Here is a 23,356-nt window from a genome sequence, read left to right on the forward strand (position 1 = left end):
CAGCCCTAAGTTTTCTCACCTATCAAATGTGGTAACACTATCGCCTATTTCAAGTGGCTCTTTGGAGATCAAATGAGGTCATATTGTACGGCTTTAGCTGAGCACTTTGTATTTGGTAAGGTTTGTTGCTGTTAATGCCCAAGATTAGAAAACAACATTTTGCCTGTGGACTGAGACAATAGGGAGTCTCAGACTAATCTTCATGTGGTGCCTTTAGTTTAGAAAACTCTGCAGCCAGGTCAAGATGATGTCATGTTGGCAGAAAACAGTCATAGTGTGTGATTCTCCAGGTGACCTACCATGTCCAAAGCAGGAAGGACTGAGGGTGAGAGGTAACTGATGTCAGGCCTGGTGGCCTTCAGCATTGAGTCACTAATTCTGATGATTGGTCAGAGTCCTTTGGACATTCTGCTGATTTTGATGGCAGTTCTAGGACTTCAGGCCCCTGTTACACTTAGTCATGGCCCAGAAATTCAGTCACATGGGTACTTTAGAGAAAGAAATAGTTTAGGGGAGCGGTCACTCACCTGTCTCACCTGGCATGATGAGAGCACCTTTAAGCTGCCCACAGGTGTTTCTGTGACCCACACTGGCATGCAGGGTGAGATGGCATTCAACAGTCTGTCCATAGGACCTCTGTGCTGGACAGCCGAGGAATGGGATCAGCTCCGTGCTCCCTCACAAGCCAAAATGCACCCAAGGCTCTGATACATTTGCCTCCCTTTTCTTTATTCCAAAACTGCATTGTCAAAATATGCGTTTCACTATGAATATTCTTATCCGTATTTCCTTTTTAAAATTCTGCTAACATTTTTTTCACAGTATCCAATTGTTTCCTTTTCAAGCTTCTGATTAAATATTGAGAAAGAAACGTTTTTTTCAGCACAATAATCACTATCAATTAAGGCAGAAGACCCAATGTTTTTTACTTGTTTATAATACTCATTCTACTATCCTGAAAGAACATTTTGTTTTGAAGATGATTGTGAAAATATAGATTTGTTTATTTTTTAAAAAGTAGTCAAAATGAATTCATGTCTTAAAAGTTGTTTTTATAATTTTCACATCCTTACTGCTCTATTTGGTTGCTCTCCTCCCAAATTTTTTTCTTTTTTTTTTTCCTGATGATTTCAGAATTATTTCTGTCAAAGTTTGGACTTTGAAGAAACAATTATAAGGGTTGTTTGCTTTTCTTTTAACTAAAGGATACTCCCAATGCAAAAGCTGAATGGGTGATACGTGAATATTTAGTCAACTGAAATGCTGTCATGAGTTATTTGACTATGATTGAATGCCATAATTTTTTAAAAATTTAATAGGTTCTTAGTGACCATAATTTAGAGATAACACAACTACAAGAATCAGTAAGACATTGGGAACAACAGATTGAAGAAACGAAGAAATCCTGTAGTATCCTGCAGGATAAAATGTAAGTATGACACCTTTTTTTACGGAAGCATTTGTAGATATTCTGTTCCTTTCATTAAACATGTTTTTATTAGATGAAAATTACGATTTTAATTTATTGAAATTTGTGTAATGTATGCTTTATAGAAACACCTCTTTATTTTGAAATTAATCGGTCTTTCAGGTGACCAAGAGAAAATGTTGGGGACGATGCTGTCAGCTTAGGAAAAGGAAGGGACTCAGTGGAACGTATCACCCCCACTTCAGTTCCTGACTCCCTGCAAGCGAGTATGCCCCCAGAAGACATTAGTGAGGCCTGTCACAAGGCTACAAACTCACCTACCCATGCTGTGGTTGTTCTTAGACAAACGGGGCTTGCAGACTAGACTGAGAAAATACAGGGAAGCCTCAGGACAAAGCCTGTTACCCATGGGGCTGGAACCAGAAACTTAAGGACATTTTCCAGTCCACCCCAAGGCCCACAGTCTCTCTTCCTTTTGCAAAAGTGTTTCATCCTTACCTGTCTACACTCAGTGTTCTCTTCCTGGTGAGCCCATCGCTAGGCATGGCCATCCCAGACTCATCCATATTTAGCGATTGGCAAGCCGACTCTCCCAGGAAAATTCCCCAGTTTTCAGTCAAAAGCTGTTTGGCTCAGCTCTGGACAGGAAGATGGGCTCCTGTAATACAAATATGCCTTCTGGGCCTAACCCAGGGTTCCCTGACAGTGTGAAGGACAACTTGTAAACCGAGTAGATTCTGCAGAAGACAAATAACTTCACATGTGGAATCCTGTTATAACATGGCCCATTTCTACATACACAGGTTTGAATGCATTGTGATTAAAGTTACGTCTTCTAAAACAGCACTTGCACAGTATAATAGTTATCATCATTGGTCCATAAATGATGAACCATATATTTTGGCCATAACCTTTGCACTCAGTACCAGATTGATACTAGGAAAACTCAAGTATTACTACAATTCAAACTCAGGATAAGAAATCTTTTCCATTGAAACTGATTCAGTAGTTTTAATTCATACATGTTTTAAAGAGAATCTAGGCAAACAAAAATAGTAAAATATTTATATTAACTCAAATTATTTCTTAAAAGTTATAATTAAAACTCTTGCTACACTGATGAGGTTTCATTTCTAAACATTCTTCATGTTAACTGTTTGAAATATATGTTCAAGAATAAAATGGGAATTCATAGATTTTTCACTTATAATGGCTCATCTTTTTGTTCAATCCCAGCTTTTCAGGAGTTTTCATTCAATTGCAATCTCACTGAGGAAAAATGTTTTTGATTAATTTGGTGATTGAGGATATAGGTTTTTTATTAATAAAACTTTACTTTTTCCTCTTTTTTACTTGGCAAATTTTTAAAAATTCTCTGCATTCTTTTTATTTTGCCACTTAGTTCATTTTCTCTCTCTATTGAGGTAAGGAGAAGTAGCCTAGTTCTTGCTTGGTAGATCTGAAGAATCAGACAGTTTTATTTTATTAGATTCTTTAAGGATAAATTATACAAGAAACTAAAGTAATTTGCACAACCTATTCTCCTATTAATCTATAAGCCTTAATTTTCACTGTATGAAATCTTTAACCTGAAAGCTTGTTACCTATTTGAGATCAAAATAATGGTAGAAAATAAAAATCACACAACCATGATTTTAAATTCTATATGTAGACAGTTAAGAGTACCTCAGTGGTCTATAAGCCCAGGGGAGGTATTGATAGTTTAATCCTTGCTTTTTATTAATATTGATATTCTGCATGATGTGTTTGCAGAATAAAGGTGAATTAGTGCCTACCTTTCTAAATTACTAAGATCTTTCTTTGCCAATTCCATTGGTTTTTAACACACAAGAAGGAGGGGATTAGAAGCTAAATGTTGTATAGAAATGACATCTAATTTGTGACTAAGAGTATAAAACGCCATTATAGTATGGGAAACTATGAAAATTATAGATGTTTTTTAAAAGTGCTGAAATGGTTTTAAAATTTTCACAGTAACCAATGACTTCTATCCTGCCAGACTTTAGTGATCTGATCTATTCCTTAAAGTTTTTGAATGGTTAACAGAATGTGACATAGATAATGACTTTCACCTTCTGTAAATACTTTCTTCACTTGGTTTGCCAAACTCACATCCTCTTATTTCACTCACTGCACTGATCCTTCTTGGGACTCTTTACTTGTTTCAATTCTTTCTGACTCTAAAATTCTGGAGTTCCCAGATCTTTTCATAATTCTCCATGCATGATTTTATTTTGACTTATGATTTGGAATTCCTTCAGTATCCCAATGACTCCCAAATTTATAGATTCAGCCCTGACCTCCAAATGCATCCACTCTACAGCTCACCTCTGCATTTGGAGGCTCACCATGAGAGAGCTCAACTGGAACACATCCTAAACAGAATTCTTAATTCCCCACCTCCTTGAAACAGCTCTTCCTTCAGTCTTGCATATCACCATTTCACCTTGCTAACACAACAAAAAACGTAGACCTCATCTACCCTTCCCTGTTTTCGTCGCTGCCTAGCCCTAACCCTCCTCTGACTCCAGCCAAATCCAAAGGCATGTCCTGTTGCCTTCATCTCAAAATATATCCCACTTATTTACCACCACCTCCACCATTACAAGTATCTCTTCTGGATCACTGCTATAGCCATCTATATCGGTTGTCTTTCTGTACTATTGTCTTTCTCCACTAAGTAGCCAGAGTCACTTTTATAAGACGTAGATCAGTTTATGTCACTCCTCTGCTGTAAAAATCCTTCCCTGGTCTCCTCCAGAATAAAATCTTAACTTCTACCTTGTGCCCATGACCTTATATGATCTAGTCTCTGTTTACCTCTCCTGCCTTCTCTTACCCGTCTCTCTGGAAAATACACCAAGCTTGTTCCTGCCTCGGGATGTTATCACCTGCTGTTTCTTCTGCATGAAAAGCTGTTCTTTCAGATCTTCACATATCTGGCTCCTGCTCGTTGTTCAGATTTTTCATGACTCATTCCAAGAGGTCCTTCCTGTCTAAAGTAGCATCCTCGCTCTTTGGCTTTCTCTATCCTTTACCCTACTTTGTGTCCTTTCATCACTTAACACTGTCTGATACATATTATTTGTTTATTTTTTGATACCTTGCTTTGTTCTGACTACTCCACTAGGATGCAATTTTTATGAGACTAGGTACTCTGCCTCTGTGGTAGCTTTTGTACCTATAACACATGCAAAGTGCAGGGGTTCAAAAATTCCTTATAAATGATTGAATAAAATAATAAATAATCAATTCATAAAAATAAAATATTTTTTCTATTATAATGGCTACATAAGTAAGTTTGTAAGGCGATGTGGCTTTGCTGAAAAAATGTCTTAATAGGAATTTGTTTTATTTCCTTTGTTCTAGTCATTTTTTTAAGAAGAACAAGGATAAACTGAATAATATATCTAATAATGAAAAAAATGAATTATTGCAGAAAATAAAGGAGGTAAGAAAATAGAAATAATTTTTAGATTATAATTAGATTTTGTTTTAGGTTAATATTTTAAATAAATGTGAGGCGTAGATTTTTATGAACTAATAATAATTGTGATCATTCACAGTAATTGATTTAAAGATTTTACTCATCCCAAAGTTCTTTATGTATATAAAAGAGCAAAGATAGTCCACGTGAAGGTGAATCATTTTCTTGATGACTTTTCACATGGGTATGGTTATTTTACATTGAGACTATCCATGACTGTACTCGCTTCAGCAGCACGTATACTAAAATTGGAACAACACAGAGAAGATTAGTATGTCCCCTGTGCAAGGATGACATGCAAATTCGTGAGGTGGTCCATATTTTTACAGCTAAAGAAAACATCAGCAAGATGAAAACAGAACCAACCACATGGGAAGATATATTTGCCAATGTTACCTTGGATGAGGGTTTGACCTCCAAAGTATATAAAGAAATCACCTGACTCTACACCAGGAAGACAAACAATCCAATTAAAAAATGGGAAAAGGACCTAAATAGACACTTCTCCAAGGAGGACATACACAGGACCCAGAGACATATGAAAGGATGCTCAGCATCACTAGCCATCAGAAAGATGCAACTTAAAAACACAATGAACTGCCAGTTCACACTGGTCAGCATAGCCATCTTTAATATATCAACAAACAACAAGTGCTGGCAAGGTTGTGGAGAAAAGGGAGCCCTACTTCACTGTTGATGGGAATACAGATTGTTGAAGCCACTATGGAAAACAGTATGGAATTTTCTCAAGAAACTAAAAGTGGAACTGCCTTTTGACTCAGCAATTCCACTGCTGGGATTATACCCTTAGAATCCTAAAACACCAATTCAAAAGAACCCATGTATGCCAATGTTCATAGCAGCATTATTTATAATAGCCAAGTGCTGGAAACAACCTAAAAGTCCATCAGTAAATGATTGAATCAAAAAACGGTGGTGCATTTATACAAAGGAATACTACACAGCAGAAAGAAGAAGGAACTCCTACCCTTTGCAAGGGCATGGATGGAACTGGAGAGCATTATGCTAAGTGAAATAAGCCAGGTGGTGAAATCCCATGTGATCTTATCTATAAGTGGACCCTAATCCACAAAATAAATGAAACGAGCAAAATAGAACCAGAGACATGGAAATAAAGAACAAACTAACAGTAACTGGAGGATGGGAGGAGGGGATAACAGGGGAAAGAAGGGGAAGAGTCAAGTCAAGGAACATGTATAAAGGACCCATGGACAAAGACAATGGGGTGGGGGGAGGGCTGACTGTGGGAGGTGGGGGGGTAGGGCAGGAGAGTAATGGGGGAAAAAATGGGGACAACTGTAATTGAACATCAATAAGAAAAAAATTTAAAATAAGACTATCCATGACTAATGGACAATGTTCATGTGAATTAATTAGAAAAATTAGGAGCTTCTTGCTGCTGTGTGGTAGCTATGATGTGTAGGAACCCATACTGCACTTAATAATGTTAGTAAAACACTTGAGTCAAATTTCGCCCCCAGGAGAATTTTCTAACATTTGAAACTTAGGTTAAAACAAATATGATATTTTAAGTAATTAATCATGGGTGAAAACTAAGATTTCTGCACAAAGCATCAATGAAGCATGTATTATGATAGTTGAACAGAGGGAAAATACAATTAAAGTTGAAAGTTTAACTGAAGTGCCTTGATTAAATGTCATAGTTTATAATATATTATTGAGTGACAAATATAAAACAGTACATTTAATATGACCCAATTTATTTTATTGATACACAAATGCACATGCACACCAGTCCCAAACTACCTTAACCCACCTTTTGGTTCCTTTGTGATCATGGACCATGGCTTCTTAGCTGCCAATCCATCCTTCACCAGAGGGTAAAGCTCTTTGGGATCCCAGACTAAGACAGTGGGAGAATTATCAGACTCAACACCTTGATGGGCTCTAAGTATTGACCTTCATCCCCCTTGTCATGAATGAGAACCAAAACTCAGTGTTCAAGTGGTTTCTTCCATCTGTAAATGTCCTAGGGTAAAAGGATTTTTCAGTGTTAGATGTATCATTGTGGAGTCTTGCTTTCCTGTAGAAGTAGGCTTAGTAGTTCCTTAGTATCTTGTTCCTTCTTCAACATCTTGTTTGTTCTTCAACAGTTAAATTTTTTTCCACCTAATTGTTTTAGTGATTGTCAGCCAGAAGGTTATTTTAAATTATTGAACCCACCATTGGTACTCAGTTTGTCTTTTTCACTGCATTTGATGCAATTCAGTAGAGACATCCAAACACGAAGGTTTTTCCTTGTCTCCTTCAGAACACTAATGAGTACTCTTTTTTTTTGTCCTTGAATAGAAATATTTAAAAAGAAGCAAGTATAATATCCAGTCAAAGGGGTTGTGAGCAAGAGCTTCTGGTGATGTTACACTTTACTTCCCCAGTGCAGTTTATCTTCTAGAAAAAAAGACCTATATCATAAGCTGAATGATCTCAATTTATGAATCTCAATTTTATTTAAATATTAATTATTACTCTATGGTTTTGCGTCAGTGTTTCCTACCTTCCTACACTTTTGTCATACTTCATTGAAGAGGTCCCAAAATGATTGCATATTTGATATATAAATAAAACACTCAACCTTTGTTGCATGGTAATTACGTGCTAAGCAATGTGCTTCATGCTTGAGGGAGTTGCCCACCTGACCCTGACTCCCCTCAAAGGAACTGTGAAGCAAGTCCTCTACTTTCATTACTTTTTTTTCCTAGATGGCTGAAAAAATACACAGAATTCGTTTAGAGAACAAAGATCTACAAGAGAAATTGACTACTCTTACCAGACAATATAAGATTGTCATACAGGAGGAGGATCAAGTTTTAATGCAGAAAAAGAAAATGCATGATGAGTATGTTTCTATTCATGATCCATATATGAATCAATGTGCCATAGTTATGGGGAGCTTTCATTGCTGTCAAAGTGGTAACTCTCCACTTAAGCTTATCCTCGTTTTAAAATCTATTGACAATGATACAATATTTGTTAGCTAATAATAAATAAACAACTCCTAGTCTGTCTCTGTAATACCAATACTTCCCTCATATGGGTCAGATTGAATTCATAAACAGCAAATGCATTATTTTTACTTCTAAATCATACTCCTGAAAGAATAATCATGCTTTTACCTGGAAGGCATCTAGAGAAACTGTGAGATCTACCCTCATCGGAAACTGACTCTGCACCTGTATTCCCTGTCTCAGAGGAGGGTGTGGTCCCTGACACAGTCCTCTGACCCAGAGACTGGGAAATTTTCAAGGAAAACCCTAACTTTTACTACTCATTGCACTCCATTTAAGCACCATGCCTGTCAATTCCACCTCCCAAATATTTCTCAAACATGTCCTATCCTCCTTTCCAACTTCATACTTTTCACCTCTTTCAGCCTCTTTGGTTGCGCTTTCCGCTGAAAAGTTCTTCCCACTTTATCTCATCTTCCTCCCTTCCAGCAGAATGACCCTTATGGAACATCCCTCTAACGCGTTCCTTTTCTTCAGATGCCACATTGTAATCAACTGGGTACAAATCCCTTTGTCCTTGCGAGCTTCAAACAGATCAGGGCAGTTGCTCTGACTCAACTCAGCACAAGATCCCCAAGATCTTGTATATTGCTTAGCAGGTTGTGGACATTCAGCATTATCTTCTTAATGAATTCTACAGAATAACATCTGGGAGAAGTGTAACTACAATGTCCAAGCCCATTTGTTGTAAAGCTGAGTTGCTGTTGCACTTAAGCTGCAAAGGTTGTTGCAATCATTTTTTCTCATCCAGTTCAACAGCCTACTGAGGATAATACTGTTAATATTCTTCAGGCAAAAACTTCCCTCAGATCAATACTAAATTACCTGTTTGAAACATAAAAAGAACTGGTGACAAATAATTGTCACACTGGAACTTTTACCACCATTATTGGTTTTTGTCTTCTTCAGCTTGGGCTTTCATGACTAGATAGCCTCAAGTGGGTGGTTGAGACAACAGAAGCTTATTCTCACCAGTCTGGAGCCCAGATATCCCAGATCAGCATGCCAGCATAGCCAGATTCTGGCCAGGGCTCCCTCCCTGACTTGCAGATGACCACTTTCTCATTGTGTCCTCGCACAGAGAGAGCGAGCGAGCAAGCACACTGGTGTCTCTCCTTATGGGGACACTCATCTTTTCATGAGGGGCCCACCTTCATGCCTTATCTAACCCTCATTCCCTCCCAAAGGCCCCCTCTTCAAATACCTCCACAGTGGTCATTGGTGCCTCAACATGTGAATTTGTGGAGGACACAACTTAGTCCACAGTGGTTTTGAAGACAGGACACTTAGATAAAGTATTTTCTGTTACAGCCATGTTCCTATCAATGTCTGGGAGTGTGAACAAAACCATAATCTTCCTATCATTCTTTCTTCAATTTAGAGACAAAAAAAAAGTAACCACGTTTTTTTAAATGCTTTCATCTCATTTAACCATTATTTCCAGTGAGATAGGCATTGTAATCCCCATTTTATGGATGGGGAAACAGAGGCTCATTAATAAGTAAAGTTTCTTTTCAAAGTCACATTCTGGGGAAGAGGTAGAGCCAGTATTCAAAATTGGTCCAATTGACTCCTTTACCTTTCACGAAAGAACATGACAGAATTGATAAATGTAGGGGGAGAGGGACACCCACTCAGAGGGTTAAAGTCCTGTAGAGCTTTTGTTACTGTTTTATGATTACTATTGTGGTTAATGTGGGGACTTTCATAGATTTAGCCACCACAAGCAGAAAGACTTTGTTTCTATTTTTCCTGATTCATTGGGTAAATAGTTCACGAACTAAATTTTTCAAACTACTTTTGAGATGTTTATTTGTGATGGCATATTTTCTCATGCTGAGGAGTTAAAAATATCATTTAAACCTTTAATATATAATAGCTCTGTTTTCTTTTCATGGTAGGAATCACAGACAACTGACATTTATTGCTCAGAAAGAAAACTTCCTATCACAAAGAAAAGTAGACATCAAAAATATGGAAGAAGGACTCATCACACTCACTGACCTTCTTCAGTACGTTTGTTGCCTTTGAAATTTTTAATCTTCATTCTTCTCTTCATTTATTTTTAATAAATAGTAACAACAAATCTGTGTCAATGTCTAATATACTAAGAAAATGAGGTTTATAATGAGTTCTATTTGCTTTACAGTCCCAGAAAGTCATTGTCATAGACTCTTTCATTGAAAGGATAGATGAGTCTGAGTACTATACAAGTTGCTAGGCATGAGGTTGGATGAGTTAGGGCACAAGAGACAAGAATGTGCCCAAACATTATTACAATACTGACACCCTATGACATTCATTTCTACCATCTAAATCACTTTAATTTCTCTTTTAATTTTTCAAATTAGAGAAATAAAGCCTATATCTGATTTTAAAATTAGAATGTTGCAATATGTAACTTAGTAAAAGTTACCTACTCTCTCCACAGAGATAATTACTGTTAACAGTATGCTATACATGCTTTCTAATATATATGTATTTATATTTATGTATGTATATAATATATATGTATATATGTATTTATTTATATATCCGGAACTTGGATTGTACTCTTTTGTAATTGGATTTTTCTACTTAAAATTATATTTGGATGACATACACTATGTTATATGTCAATAGTATAAACTGGAAAAAATTATTTCTAAGCGAATGATAAAACATGGTAAAATGGCATCATTTGGAGAAGTTGATAGAAGGTATATGGCAATTCTTTGTACTGATTTTACACTTACCTGTTGAGTTTGAAGCTGTTTCAAAAGAAAGATAAAAGTCATATACACACGACTTCTCTCCTCATTCTTTTTTCTAGCTGCATTGTTTTCCTTTTGCAGATTACACTGTATTTTATTTGACCTGTACTCTATTATTTATGGACATTTGTTTCTTTTTTGTTCCTATATTATAAATGATTTTCAAAGTTAACGTTAACATATCTCTGTCCATCTGTGTGACTATTTCTTTATAATAGAGTCCTAAAACTTTAATTACTTGATCAAAGAGAGCTGTGTATTTATTTTTATAATTACTATCAAAACACCCTCTGTAAATATTCTACCATTTTACACTCTCATTAACACTGTGCGTAAAGCCACTTATACTTTAGTTGGGCAGTGATCAAGACTAAGATATATATGAACTAACGGATTGTGTGTGACTAAAGAATAGTGTGAATTATTTTTTAAAAAACAGAAGGATGAAAGAAAGTAAAGAAATTCTTCTTTGCTGTATAAAGATTTAAACTTTAATATACTTTTAAAAGCAAGTCAGATCTTTTTCTTTGCTTATCAAATGGGGGAATAGTATCACCACACATAAAGATATAAGAAATTTGAGTATAGGACACTGAAGAGACCAATTTATAGAAAACTAAGATGGGTGGGGATGAAAATTTGACATATACCAACAGAAATGTAGACCAAGGCAGGAAGTGTAGTGTAGCTTGTCCATAAATAAATTTAGACATCCATTTCTAATCATGTGAGCCACAGAAAGGAAACTATCAACTCTTATCTATGAAGAGCAAGAAAATAGAACTGGGTTGATTGGTGCTTTCTTGTCCTCATGAATAATGCAAATTTATAATCAATTATTGTGTCATCATTACTCTGGTTGCCAGGAAGCTGAGAGCCAAATTTGTGGCCCAATATTGGTATCCATTTAGGATTTTTAATATTACTGTTGCTTTATTTAAAACCAGTGAGCTCCTTTGTGGATGAAATTAAAAATGTAAATATATAAAATCAAAAACTTTGGGGCAAATTGTGAAGAACCCCATAGTTGCAGGGGAGGATATTAGGTTTATTTAGGTAAGAATGTGAGAGCCATACAATGGTTTCAAATACAATGGAAAAAAAAAGAACATAAGCACAGTGTGTATTTCAAGTTTATTTAACAGCATTTCATACTCTAAGTTACATTTACAAATATCTTTTATAAAGATACAAAGTCACATTTTACTTATGTGGTCTTCAATTCCTCTCTGTGCATGAAGCACATAATATGAAAAAGAGCGAACAGCAATAATAAAAGCTTCTAATATCTATGTTAGAGTCTTCACGATTTCATCCATTTTAGATTCACCAGAAAATCTTTCATCCTTAATTACTCTTTACTCTTAGTTCAAGAATTTCTATTAACTTTCTGAATTAAACATTGTATCAAATTATAACTCACTCGGGAAGACAGAGCTCCTCACCAGTTTGTTGACTCTAACCCCTTATATATCAGGGAGTGTTATTTCCAGTCATGTCCTCTGTATGCAGCGAGCCTGCCTTGGTCCCAAGAGTCCTGACTTGCTGTTCCTTTCCCGTTTCTTTGCAAATGATGACGTCCTTTCTTTGGTGAGATTGCACCTCCACTCTGGCAACCCATGTTCCTCCTCCTATTGAACATTAACTTCCAATAACCTTTCCCCTACTGCCTCCCCAAAATCTGTGCTCTGTCCTTGGAAATCCACCTCAATACTTGCACAATCAGTTCATGTTTGCATAGAATTGTAATTGTCTTTCTATTAGTCTGCCATTAAATTGTCTCACAAGGTTTGTCTTGTCTCCCAATTAGGCAATAACCTTATTGCACATAAGAATTATACAGGAAGTTTTATGTAGTCTAACAGCTCCCACAAATTCCAAGTCCAATATATTTTCCCTTGTTTTCAGAGCAACAAAAGAAGTCTATCGGAAACAAATAAGAGTCCTGAATGATAACCTGGAAAGAGAACGTCAGAGATGGTAAAGAAAACAAGTTCCTTGTGTTACAATGAGTGTGTGCTACCTGAATGAGCAGTGCCCTGACACAGGGAGGAAATCAGAGTGCTCGTTGGTTGCTAGAGTCCAGGGAACTGATTTCCCTAAGTTAAAATGTGTGAGTTTTCTCAGATTTAGATGTATGTGTTAGTCTGATTTTCTTTTCTTGGCACTGAACAGAACCAAAGTTTTCCATTTGAACAGAGTGAAATCATGAAAGAGTACAAATGCCAGGATTTGCATCATGCCTCTCATTCACCCAGGCTCCTGCGTGCACAGTAGGGCAGGTGATGTGCAGGGACCAGGGAGAATGGTTAAGAGCACAGCCTGTGCAGATGGACTTTGGTTGCTCTGCCTCTAACTAGCTCTGTGACCTCAGTTAATTAACAATCTCTGCTCCTATCCCTACAAGGTAGGGAATGAGAGTAGCACCTGCCTTGTAAAGTTGCCATGAATGGTAAATGAGAGGATCCATGTAAATATTCCCAGCACCTAGGAAGCACTTGGGAAAACTTGGCTCTATTTTATTATTGTTGTTGTCATTGGTAGTCATATGTTTTTTTAAAGACTTGACCTGCACATTTTCACCCCTAGTTATGTAACTTTTCTATGTTGTGGGGGAGAGAAAAATTTGAGAACCTAGAAGCTTGAAATCTCTTATTAGCACATTGGGTAATTTAGGTAATTCCATGACTAATTCTGCCTGGGCCTCTTCTTTTTCCACCTGCCCCTGAACCTTCCCCATTTCTATCCTTTTCCTATAGGAGGCAGGCTGCCAAGCGTGGCTTGTCCGCTGTCCTGTTGTTTGCACTGACATAGCTTCTTACTTGGAAGCAACATGCACATCCGGCATTGAGGCAGTCAGTGTTTTGTCCTATTTTTTCAGGGAATGTGCAATCTGCATCTCCAACAGCACAAACAATTTTGTGTAATCCTAGTAGAACCTGTTTTGTTTTGCATCCTTTCATCTTTTCAATAGAGTGTTATGCCGATTTAATAATGATTATTTTTGTTCTATTCTCTAGTATCATAATTCAGTGGAAAATAGCTTGTTTGAGAAAAAAACATAGACTTTGGCGTTTCAGGATAAATGCTGAATTGCAAATACTTATCAATAAAATTGAGGCCACAGAATCTAGGCGCTGTCAATTATTACAAGAGGTAAGGGAACTCAACAGATCTAGTATTAGTCCCCTGTATTGCATATCAGTGATTCTCCTTCAATATTTAATTTAACTGAAGGGTATTTTTCTTTCTGCTGACTTCATGTTTAAGGTGAATTATGTAACTTTCCTACAAAGTGTATGCATTTGCTGGGTATCAACTGTAGGAATTTAGCAATCAAAGTAGTAATTCTCTCCAGAATATGTTTTTGAAGCCTGTAATGAGAAACTTGATAGTTTTTCAGGAATTTATCTCTAAAAATAGAGACCAAACATAATTTTAGTTTCCATATTTACCCTCTCCCACCCTCCAGCGTCCGCTACCCCCGTTCTCCATCTCCTCATGTCATTTATACGTATTGTTTGGTGAAGACAGTAATCCCTGAAGGGAATAAACAAATAAATCAATAAATAAAACTTCTCAGTGGTTTTGAGAAATAACAACCTGAAATCAGAGCCCAATCTAATACAAAGGGGTATTCACTTACCTGGCTGTTTGAAAATATAAGGATGAGTGTTACAAGGCAAATGACAAATCCTCTATTTTTTTTTTCCAATTAGACCAGTTTTAGAGAAAAAGAGATCGCTGAATATTTGGCACAGATTGAAACAATTACCTTAGAATTAAAGCAAGAGGAGGCGGAATTCATCATCAAAGAAAAAAAGTTAATTAAAGAGTTGACCAAATATGAGGTAAATTTTATTTTGCATCTGAGAATAATTTTAGATGGCTCTTTGCAGGGGAGAATGGTATACTTCATGCTCTTCTAATTAGTTAAATGTAGAATAAATCTTTTTGTAGGACCAAGGTTCCAATTTCACTCTGAAACTTTCTTCTTTCCCAAAAAAGGAAATAGAGCAACAAGAAATATTTTTGCACTGACCTGAGAACTGACTGGGGGTGGCATAGGGCATGGGCGCTGCGGCAGGTGGGCCGGCAGCCACCAAAAGTACCCCCGGGGGCCCAGAGAGGGCAGGTGTCTGGAAAGAGCAGAAAACAGATGGTGTGAGCGTCAGAGGCAAGGCTGTGTTTCTTGGAGAGCACCCTTGCTAGAGAAGCTGAGGACGGAAGAGATGGTGGGAGAAGCCTTCATGAACTTGATTGTGTGTGAAGGAGGAAAAGCTGCCTGGCTATACCAAACAGGGTCTTTATCTGAAGGTAACTGTCCTTTGCTGTAACCATAGAGTAGGGAGTCCTTGTATTTCAAAGTTTAGATTTTACCCTGGTCCAAGCCCACTCCTCCCTGCCCGCCCTCCCACATGCACTGCCTGTCACATCTTCCAGGAACCCTCTGCAGAAAAAGGCCACTTCTCTCTGAAATGAATAACAAGAAGGAAGCAGGCATGTCTTCCACACAAAAATGCTATGAGAAAAACAAATGAAAGATGGAGCAAACCTTTTCAACAAATGCAGAGCACTCACAAAAATGATGCTAAAACAGATGAAAACTGTGATCAAATGTTCTTTTGTGAATTAAAAAATATATGTATAATTTCGTAGAGGTGCCCAGGAAAATCAGCAACATGGGAGTACAGGCAGAAGGGGGAGACCCGGACGAGGAAGGGGGAAAACGGAAACAGGCACAACTCAGGGAACAGATAAAGAAAAAAAATCAAAGCACGAACTGGTACAAAATTAGAAGAAACAGAGTGGAGAGCAGTTGGGGTGGGGAGCATTTCTCTGTTGGTTATACCTTGTCTGGGTGCCATGAATTCTTTCAGATGCTAAAAGAAAAAGAGACAAAAAAAAAGTAGAGCTTGGCCTTTATGGAGCTTACATCCCCGGAGGTAGGGGTGGGGGGATTAAAAATAAACAAGGCGAACAAATAGAATGTGTAGTCTGTTTGATGGTGGTGCACGCTATAGAGCAGAGGCCGCCCCACCCCTGGGCCGCAGACAGGTACTGGTCAGAGGCCTGTGACAAACCTGGCAGGGAGGGAAGGTCGCCTGAGCTCCACCTCCTTTCTCCGTCCACCCCTCCTACCCCCTGAACCCGGCCTGCAACCGGAGGCTGCCGGCAAGTGAGGCTCACCCAAGCTCCGCCTCCTAACCCCCAGCTCCGCCTCCTGTCCGCCGTCCCACCCCGTACCGTTCCTGGAAAAACCAGTCCCTGGTGCCTAAAGGTTGGGGACCACTGCTGCAGAGAAAAAAGAAAGCGGGGACATCTGTGTGATGCGGTGTATGTGCCATTTCGAACAGGGTGGTCAGCGAAGGCTACAGCCCTGCAGGATGGGAGGGAGCAGGCCCCGGAGAAATCTGCAGAAGCTGGCTCCCCGCAGCGCGCCTGTAAAGCATGAAGATTCTGAGGCAGGACTAACCTGTTGGAGGAATGATGGGGAAGCGTGGCGTGAGCAGCGAGGGGGGAAGAGGGCAGACAATGGGGATGAATTAATGCCGTCCCACGCCTCCGTATCCCCACAAGGCTATGCATTTGTAGAGAACATAATGTAGATATTGTGTTTTTTAGCGCTGCAGTGTGAGAAATTTTCTCCTGATTCTGCACTGTGATATTATGGTATTTCAAGTGTGTTTTTCTTTCTATATTTTACTTATAAGGATTATAATGGCAATTTGGAAAGGGGCATATCAGGCCGGTGTATCACTGTATTCATCAGGGTGTGAGCAAGCTGTTGCATCAGAGAGGTGTCAAATACAGTGGACACAGGCAAGGTGTGTCCTAAAGGGTTGGCAAGCCTCTTTCCTTTACTGGGAAACTGACCTTGTCTTGTTGGCTTCTTGCCCTAGTAGCCTGATAGAGGTGGAATGTCGGTGGTCTTATCGGGTAGCATCATTTGTGTGGAACAACCTGATTGGTATGCTGCATCTTGACTGGGAGAAAAACTGGTGGGAAACTATGACATGGGCTTTTCCGGGTTTGGTGCCTCTTTTCAGTGGGCATGTCCCTTGCGGGGACCTAGAAGGTATGCCCAGGAGATGCTGGGTCCTGTTTGAACACGGGGCTAACACACCCACCTGTGTGGTTCTTTTTCATCTGAGTTATCACTTTGGTGAGGTCCAAGGACACTGGCCTCCAGTCGGCCATGTTTTAGGGCCCCTCCTGCTGGGGAAGCATGCTTGGCACTTGGGGATTTCTTCAAATTCTGTGCCATAACAACTTGGATAAAAAAGTTGTTAAGAGTAAACTGGGTTAAGTATGGTCTATTCAAATATTAAGCATCTGCATATCTAGTTGAGAAGACGCACTGGTGTGGTCATTACAGCAAGAAAGACATTTATTTCATTCTCGGTGTGGGCCAAAGGGAAGCAATCCAGGGCGGGAAGGGCAGCTGTTCCGTGCTCAGCATGAGGCCGACACCTGTGCGGCCAAGTGGCGGCTTCTGTTCTCATGGTCTCCAGCCAGGGGAAGGAGGGAAGGGCCAAGGGAGCACGTGCCCCTTCTTGTTGCAGGGACAAGGCCCAGAAGTGGCACAAACCACATGGGCTCACAAACTTGTTGGTCACCTCCACCTGCACAGGAAACAGAAATCACTCCAGCTGGCAGCTGTATGTTTTGCTGAAACTCTGGAGTCCTGACATCCAAGGACAGAGCATGGATAGTAAATGTCAGCTCGTTGTCTCTGCCTTTGTCACCATCTTAAACCCATCCTGACTTTCTAAAAAAGGCCCAAGTGTTACTCTGTCTGAAACTAAATACAACCTGAGTTTGAGTAATTAAGCAGGCAAATTCATGTTTTGCTTCAGCACTTTTACCCATTTGTTGTAGATTTTTATCCAATTATTGATACAGCCTTTCTGTTTCTTACTTACATGCACATTTCTTAGAACTTCTGTATATTCTGTCCAGCTACCTGTTTTGGTTTCTTCCCCCATAAAATGTGATCAACCAAGAGAAACTCCTCAAATGATATTGAGGTAAATACAAGGTAGCCTTAATAGAATAATTATAGCAATAGAGCTATAGAACTGAAAGGATCTTTGGAAAGCCATTGGATCTAATCTCCCTAGTTTATAAATTGCCAGAGAGTCAGTGAGTCAGGCAGTAGATTTTTCAAACACTAGTATGTGCCAGATACCTTGCTATACATTTCAGGATAGGAGCAGACCAAGAGAGAACTCTCCCAGCCAAAGAATTTATATTCTACTTTAGAGTGTTATGTCAGTTCTCCAAAATCATACCTCACAATCAGCTTTACTTTCTTTAAAGCAAAAATTTGTAAAGGAAACAGAAACTACCAAAATAAAGGAAGATGAACTAGTTGAGTGCCTTCCCCAACTTCAAGTGGCAGAAGAAGAATATAAGAGCAAAATCAAAAAGTTTGAAGAGCTCAATAATATTATCACAGGTACATATGAAGCACTTAGTAATTGACCTCAAGGCCAGGTAAGGATTTCTCTGTTGTCTTCTAACAGGAAGTGAGGTGGGTCACCCATCAAAGTAAGGGTGAAATTCTTCCAACTTTTCCCATTACTCTTTATTCTCTAGGGTTTTTTTTTTCCTTATCTACGGATTTCCTCTCCTCCACATCACAAAATCCTACTGTTGCTGTTGTCAAATTTTTCATTTTCTCTTTCAAAGACTTTAAAATTAAGAATTAGTGGCAACTATATTGTGTGGTTTCTCTCTGTGCTTCGTAAAGGTAGAATCAACTTCTTTATCTACTGCCATGTGGAGATTCTTTTCTGTTTCTTAAGATGAATTTGCAAGTTATATTGTTTCCACCTATGACTTTAACCACTTAGTAAGTAGGTACCACTCAGATTTTTTTCACTAACCTAACGCTGAGGCAGAGATAGATAAGAACTTGTGTCAGATCTGAGAACTTTGTAGAGAATGAAATGTGTCTGAAAGCATGCACACTTTGCATTCTATGACACGGCATTACCGTGTTTAATATAAAAATCACTTTCTCCACAATAATTGGACGTGGTCACCTAACCCTGAACCCAAAAGTTCACAGATCCAGAATTATCCTTAGAGGTGTGAGTCTTGTCTTGCTCTGGGGAGTAGAGGATCATTATCCAAGGAGTCCCTAGAGGTTGTTAAGCAGAACAACTTCCAGAATTTCTGCCTTCTAGATGATTGCAGAAGTGCCATGGGAATTGAAAGGCCAGGACCAAAGCTACAGAAAGGACTGGAATGGGAACAAAAAACGTAGGGTGGGAATGGCTTGCTGGCAAAGATGAATAGGGGGACAGGCATTAAGACAGTCTGTCAAAACAGGACAGTCATATGGAAGCCCAATATGTTCAGATGTGAAATAAACCATTATTTTAAGTGAATACTGGTTATTGCCAAAGAAGGTGGCCTTTTAGGAATATGAGGCTACAGTAAGAATAAGTGCCTGGGTAAGTGGCCTCGTTCCCATTCCTCTGCTGATTTTTCACTGCTTGTCAGGTTTTCATTTAGCCAACTCAGGTGGGTTTTCTTGGTATTTTAACTCATGACACATATGTCTTCCATTCAGAATTTTCTACCTTCCAACATTTCCTCTGACCCCTTATTGCACTCTTCAGAGGGTATAGGAAACACGGTAAGTATGAAAGCAAGCAGCATATTGCAAGTACTGATTCTCTTATGGTTAAAGAAAAGAGGAGAAAAAACAGAAGAAAGTCGAGAAAAAAGGGAAGGCAGGAGAAAGGAAGGAAAGGGGCCATCAAACATCTGTGCTTCAGAGGGTAGAAAATATACTTCACCTGCCAGTGGAGAGGTTGACAGAGGATAAAACACCAGGGCTGAGGACACGTAGCGCCATGTGGTGACTTTTGATTAAATGTGATGTATAAAACACATGCATCTATTTTTGCTTCCTAATGGAACTTCACAAAAATATGAGTAAAAGGTTTTTTTTTAAAAAAAAAACAAAACAAAACAAAACAAAACATGTAAACCCACAAGTACAAAGAGACTGGCAGAGAAGTTATCAGCATATAATAAACACTAATGAATTTTTGGAAGGAGTAATTGGATAGAAGGATTAGTAGAAAGAGAACTAAGAATAACAGGGGTCTGGAGAGAAGCCCACCATGAAGTCAAGACGTTCTCTCCCAAGGACCTGGGAAGGTTGGCCATTGGGAGACCCTGATACTGCGAAGACCGAGATGAGTCATGGGGCTGAAGATGGGTTGAAAGTCTTGCTAACGAGCAGTTAGACCTCCAGGTCAGATGCCGCCTTCTGTGCAGCTCAGTGGCTATCCCTCCCCAGTGCTGGCAAAGAAACTGGACCAGAAGATTGGAAATGGCAGGATATCAGACATGACTGAAGGCAGGAGACAGGTGCTGATCTGAGACGCCCTTCCACTCTCAGCTTGCTGAAGGCTGCTAGCTAGTCATGTTACGACTCTTCTGCATTCCCTTCCCCCATCCTGAAGAAGGAGATGGTTGGATTTTTCTCTAAGGAAACTGAAGTTTTAGAGAAAAGCCCCACAGATTCTAATAGCTGAGGGTCCCCCAACAAAAATGGCTGATCCCTTCCTGATCACTGTGTAGGGAAGCCCAGCCAGGAACCAAATCTTTTAGTGCCTCACTCTTTTTTTCAAATCTTCACCCAAGGATATGTGAGGAGAGAGAGAAGGGGAAAGACAGAGAGAAACATTGATCCGTTGCCTCCTGTACACACCCTGACCAGGGATCAAACCTGCAGCCTTTTTGGTGTGTGGGATGATATTCCAACCAACTGAGCCACCTGGCCAAGGCTAGTGCCTTACTCTTAAATACGGTTAGACAAGAAAGGTCACTGGATATCTCAGGGAAAACTCTAACGTGAAAGGCAAACTAATGCAGACAGAAAAATGGAATGGAACTTGGTGGAAACAGACAACACAAAGAACATTAGAACATATTCTTAGAGAATTTACTCTCTATATATTACAAAGAATATATTTTACTGGTATATTCTTAGAGAAATAAAAGAACCTATTACATTTATGAAAAAGAATAGGAGCTTAACAGAAAGAACAGAGAACAAGAAAGAGCTCTTAGAAATGAAAAATATAGTAATTAAAATTTTTAAAACTCAATAGGGGGATTATTAGAAAAGTTAAAGAAATCTCTCCAAATATAAAACAAAATAATGAGATGAAGAAAAGGATAAAAGGATAAAAAAAATCGGCTATTCTGAGATGTCAAATATCTAACAGGAAGGCCAGAAAAAAAGAACAGAAATAAGTGAAAAGGATAAAATTAACAAAGATAATACAATAATATGTCTCAAGACTGGAAGATATGCATTTTATATTTGGAAGGGCCCATCAAATCCACAGTACAATATATACAAGATAAGACACTAAGCCACATCACAGTGGGATTTCAGGAGAAAAAAAAAGTGAGTACCCTAAAAGCTTCTAGAGAGAAAGGAGATCTCACAAAAGATTAGGAATCAGATTGCTTCAGTCTTCTTCACTATAATAATTATACTACAGGTCAGAGGACATAGCCTTCCAAATTCTGAGAGAAATTGATTACCAGCCTTAAATACCCATCCAAATTATCAGCCAAGTATAAGGATAGAATAGAGACATATTTAGATATATAAGATCTCAAAATATCTCATTTACTCTGTCTGGAAAGCTAGTAAAAAAAATTGTTTCAGCAAATAGAGGGAATAAATCAAGAAAGAGGAGGATATAAGAGTCAGGAAACAGGAGGTCCAACGTGAGAGCAATGCAAAGGGAAGGCCCAGGGGGTCAGCTGTGTGTCAGACCAAAAGGAACCAAGCACAGAGGGCAGTGGGGGCAGAGAACTGGAACTGATAAATCACCTATAAAGCATCGGACCACGCGGGGAATCATATGCAGAGATTTAATAATTGTGTTCTGGGTTTTATATGAACTATGGTATGTACATGGAAAACCAAGCCAATAAAAATAAAGTGAGGCAAGTTTTAACTTGAGAAAACAAAAAAATTATACAAGAAAGGGAATACAATCACACTAGCCATTTGTCTCATGAGTGAATAATATTTACATTCTCATAATGATCTAAACAGTTAAGGTTCAGTTAAACAAAAAACATAACTTTATGGGGAGGTTAGAGGAGGAAAATGTAGACATTGTGGGTGGGGGTGGGGGTAACCATGCTCTATCCTCCTCTACTAGATTAGGAAATAAATAGAAAGTGTCTTAAAATGACAAATCAAGAGCCATATAAGCATTTTTAAAGAAAATAGAACAAGAAAGAGCTAAAATGAGTTTGAAATGGTTGATTCTTAGGAGTCAGACACATGGGAGGAGGCAGCGTGGGGGGCACCTGACTGCTGGTTTTTGTTGTAAGACATAGTATTTGACTGTTAAAACCATGTACATGTCTTATTTTGATTGTTATTTTTTAACCAAAGAACATTGTGGATAGTTATTTCTCTCTCTCTTTTTTACAGCACAAAAGCAGGATCAGAATTTACTGAATGAACTCATTTCTCAAATGACAAGAGACTTTTCACGATACTTTAACAACATGGTAAAGAGTAAATGCATTCATTCTTCTTTCTTTTATTAGAATGCTTGCTACGTAGGGACAGTAATGCTTACCTGGCACCATTGGAGTTTCTAGGAAATCCACATTGATTAAACTTACTCTTTTAATACCACTTTTTAAAATTTTGGTCACAACATATTCATATATTTACATACATACACACATACACATACATGTGCATATGTGTGTATACACACACACACAGATTCTAGAAGCAACTAACATGTAACCCTGGAAAAATCACTTGGCAGCCTCGGATTCCTTATTCATAAGATAGAGATTGGATCATGGCTTCTAAGGTTCTTTTCAGATCTGTTTCACTGGTCAGTTCCTGTGAAGACAAGGATAAGTTAAGTGGTCAGAGGTTTCAGGCTAGGGAGGGAGTGGATGAAATGGGAGCAAGTCTAGAGATGTTTACTAACTTGGTAAAATTTATAATTAATAGTTAATGATAAACATGTATGCAGAGTTGCTTAATTAAAAATGGAAACATCCTATTCTTTGAGATACACTGATATCAAAAGTAACTTTTAACATGTTATGAGTGTTGAGAGACATGAAGGGGAAAATAAGTTTATTATATATACAATTCTATTTTCTTAATAAGATGCTGCTAGTGATGGTTATATAATGAATAAAGATTATGTGATTTATAACAGTGTAGTAACTATAGAGATTCAGTCAAGAAAGCAGTGGAAAATTCAGAGAAATCCATAAAGTAATATTCTTTTCCTTCAAGAAATATTAAATCCTCTCTGAAAGTCCTCAACAAATTCCACTCTCCCCCACCTTTCCCTTTTTGCCAGACAATTGTTCATATATCAACATATATTTTATTTTGTGAAGTTGTCTCAACAGCTTAACTTGGGGTCCATGGACGTGCTTTCCAGAGTCCATGCATAAATGCCCACGAATCAGCTTTTGAAGTTAATATAAGGTATTTATAAGGGAAGGTATCCATAGCCTCTGCTGATGTCTCAGGAATTAACTAGGACTCCTCTCTGAATGTGGTCCAGGCAATCGAATACCT

At 38.4% G+C, this 23,356-nt stretch overlaps 1 protein-coding gene and 1 non-coding gene across 2 annotated transcripts in view; both read left to right on the forward strand.

The window, feature by feature from the left end:
- The window catches only part of CCDC175 (coiled-coil domain containing 175), a 54,787-nt gene that overhangs the window by 18,686 nt on the left and 12,745 nt on the right, over window positions 1-23,356 (forward strand). The window contains exons 7-15 of the mRNA XM_054567488.1: window positions 1,320-1,429; window positions 4,820-4,901; window positions 7,679-7,815; window positions 9,886-9,996; window positions 12,646-12,717; window positions 13,758-13,893; window positions 14,457-14,588; window positions 18,061-18,199; window positions 22,229-22,308. Coding sequence (XP_054423463.1) covers window positions 1,320-1,429; window positions 4,820-4,901; window positions 7,679-7,815; window positions 9,886-9,996; window positions 12,646-12,717; window positions 13,758-13,893; window positions 14,457-14,588; window positions 18,061-18,199; window positions 22,229-22,308 — 999 coding nt within the window. The remainder of the gene's footprint in view (window positions 1-1,319; window positions 1,430-4,819; window positions 4,902-7,678; window positions 7,816-9,885; window positions 9,997-12,645; window positions 12,718-13,757; window positions 13,894-14,456; window positions 14,589-18,060; window positions 18,200-22,228; window positions 22,309-23,356) is intronic.
- LOC129066111 (U6 spliceosomal RNA) lies at window positions 5,156-5,262 on the forward strand. The gene has a single exon (XR_008528648.1). It is a non-coding gene; the product is annotated as a U6 spliceosomal RNA (small nuclear RNA).

This window comes from Pteronotus mesoamericanus, unplaced genomic scaffold (assembly GCF_021234165.1).
Source record: "Pteronotus mesoamericanus isolate MK-2021 breed Mesoamerican mustached bat unplaced genomic scaffold, CSHL_Meso_final contig_182, whole genome shotgun sequence".
Lineage (NCBI taxonomy): Eukaryota > Metazoa > Chordata > Mammalia > Chiroptera > Mormoopidae > Pteronotus > Pteronotus mesoamericanus.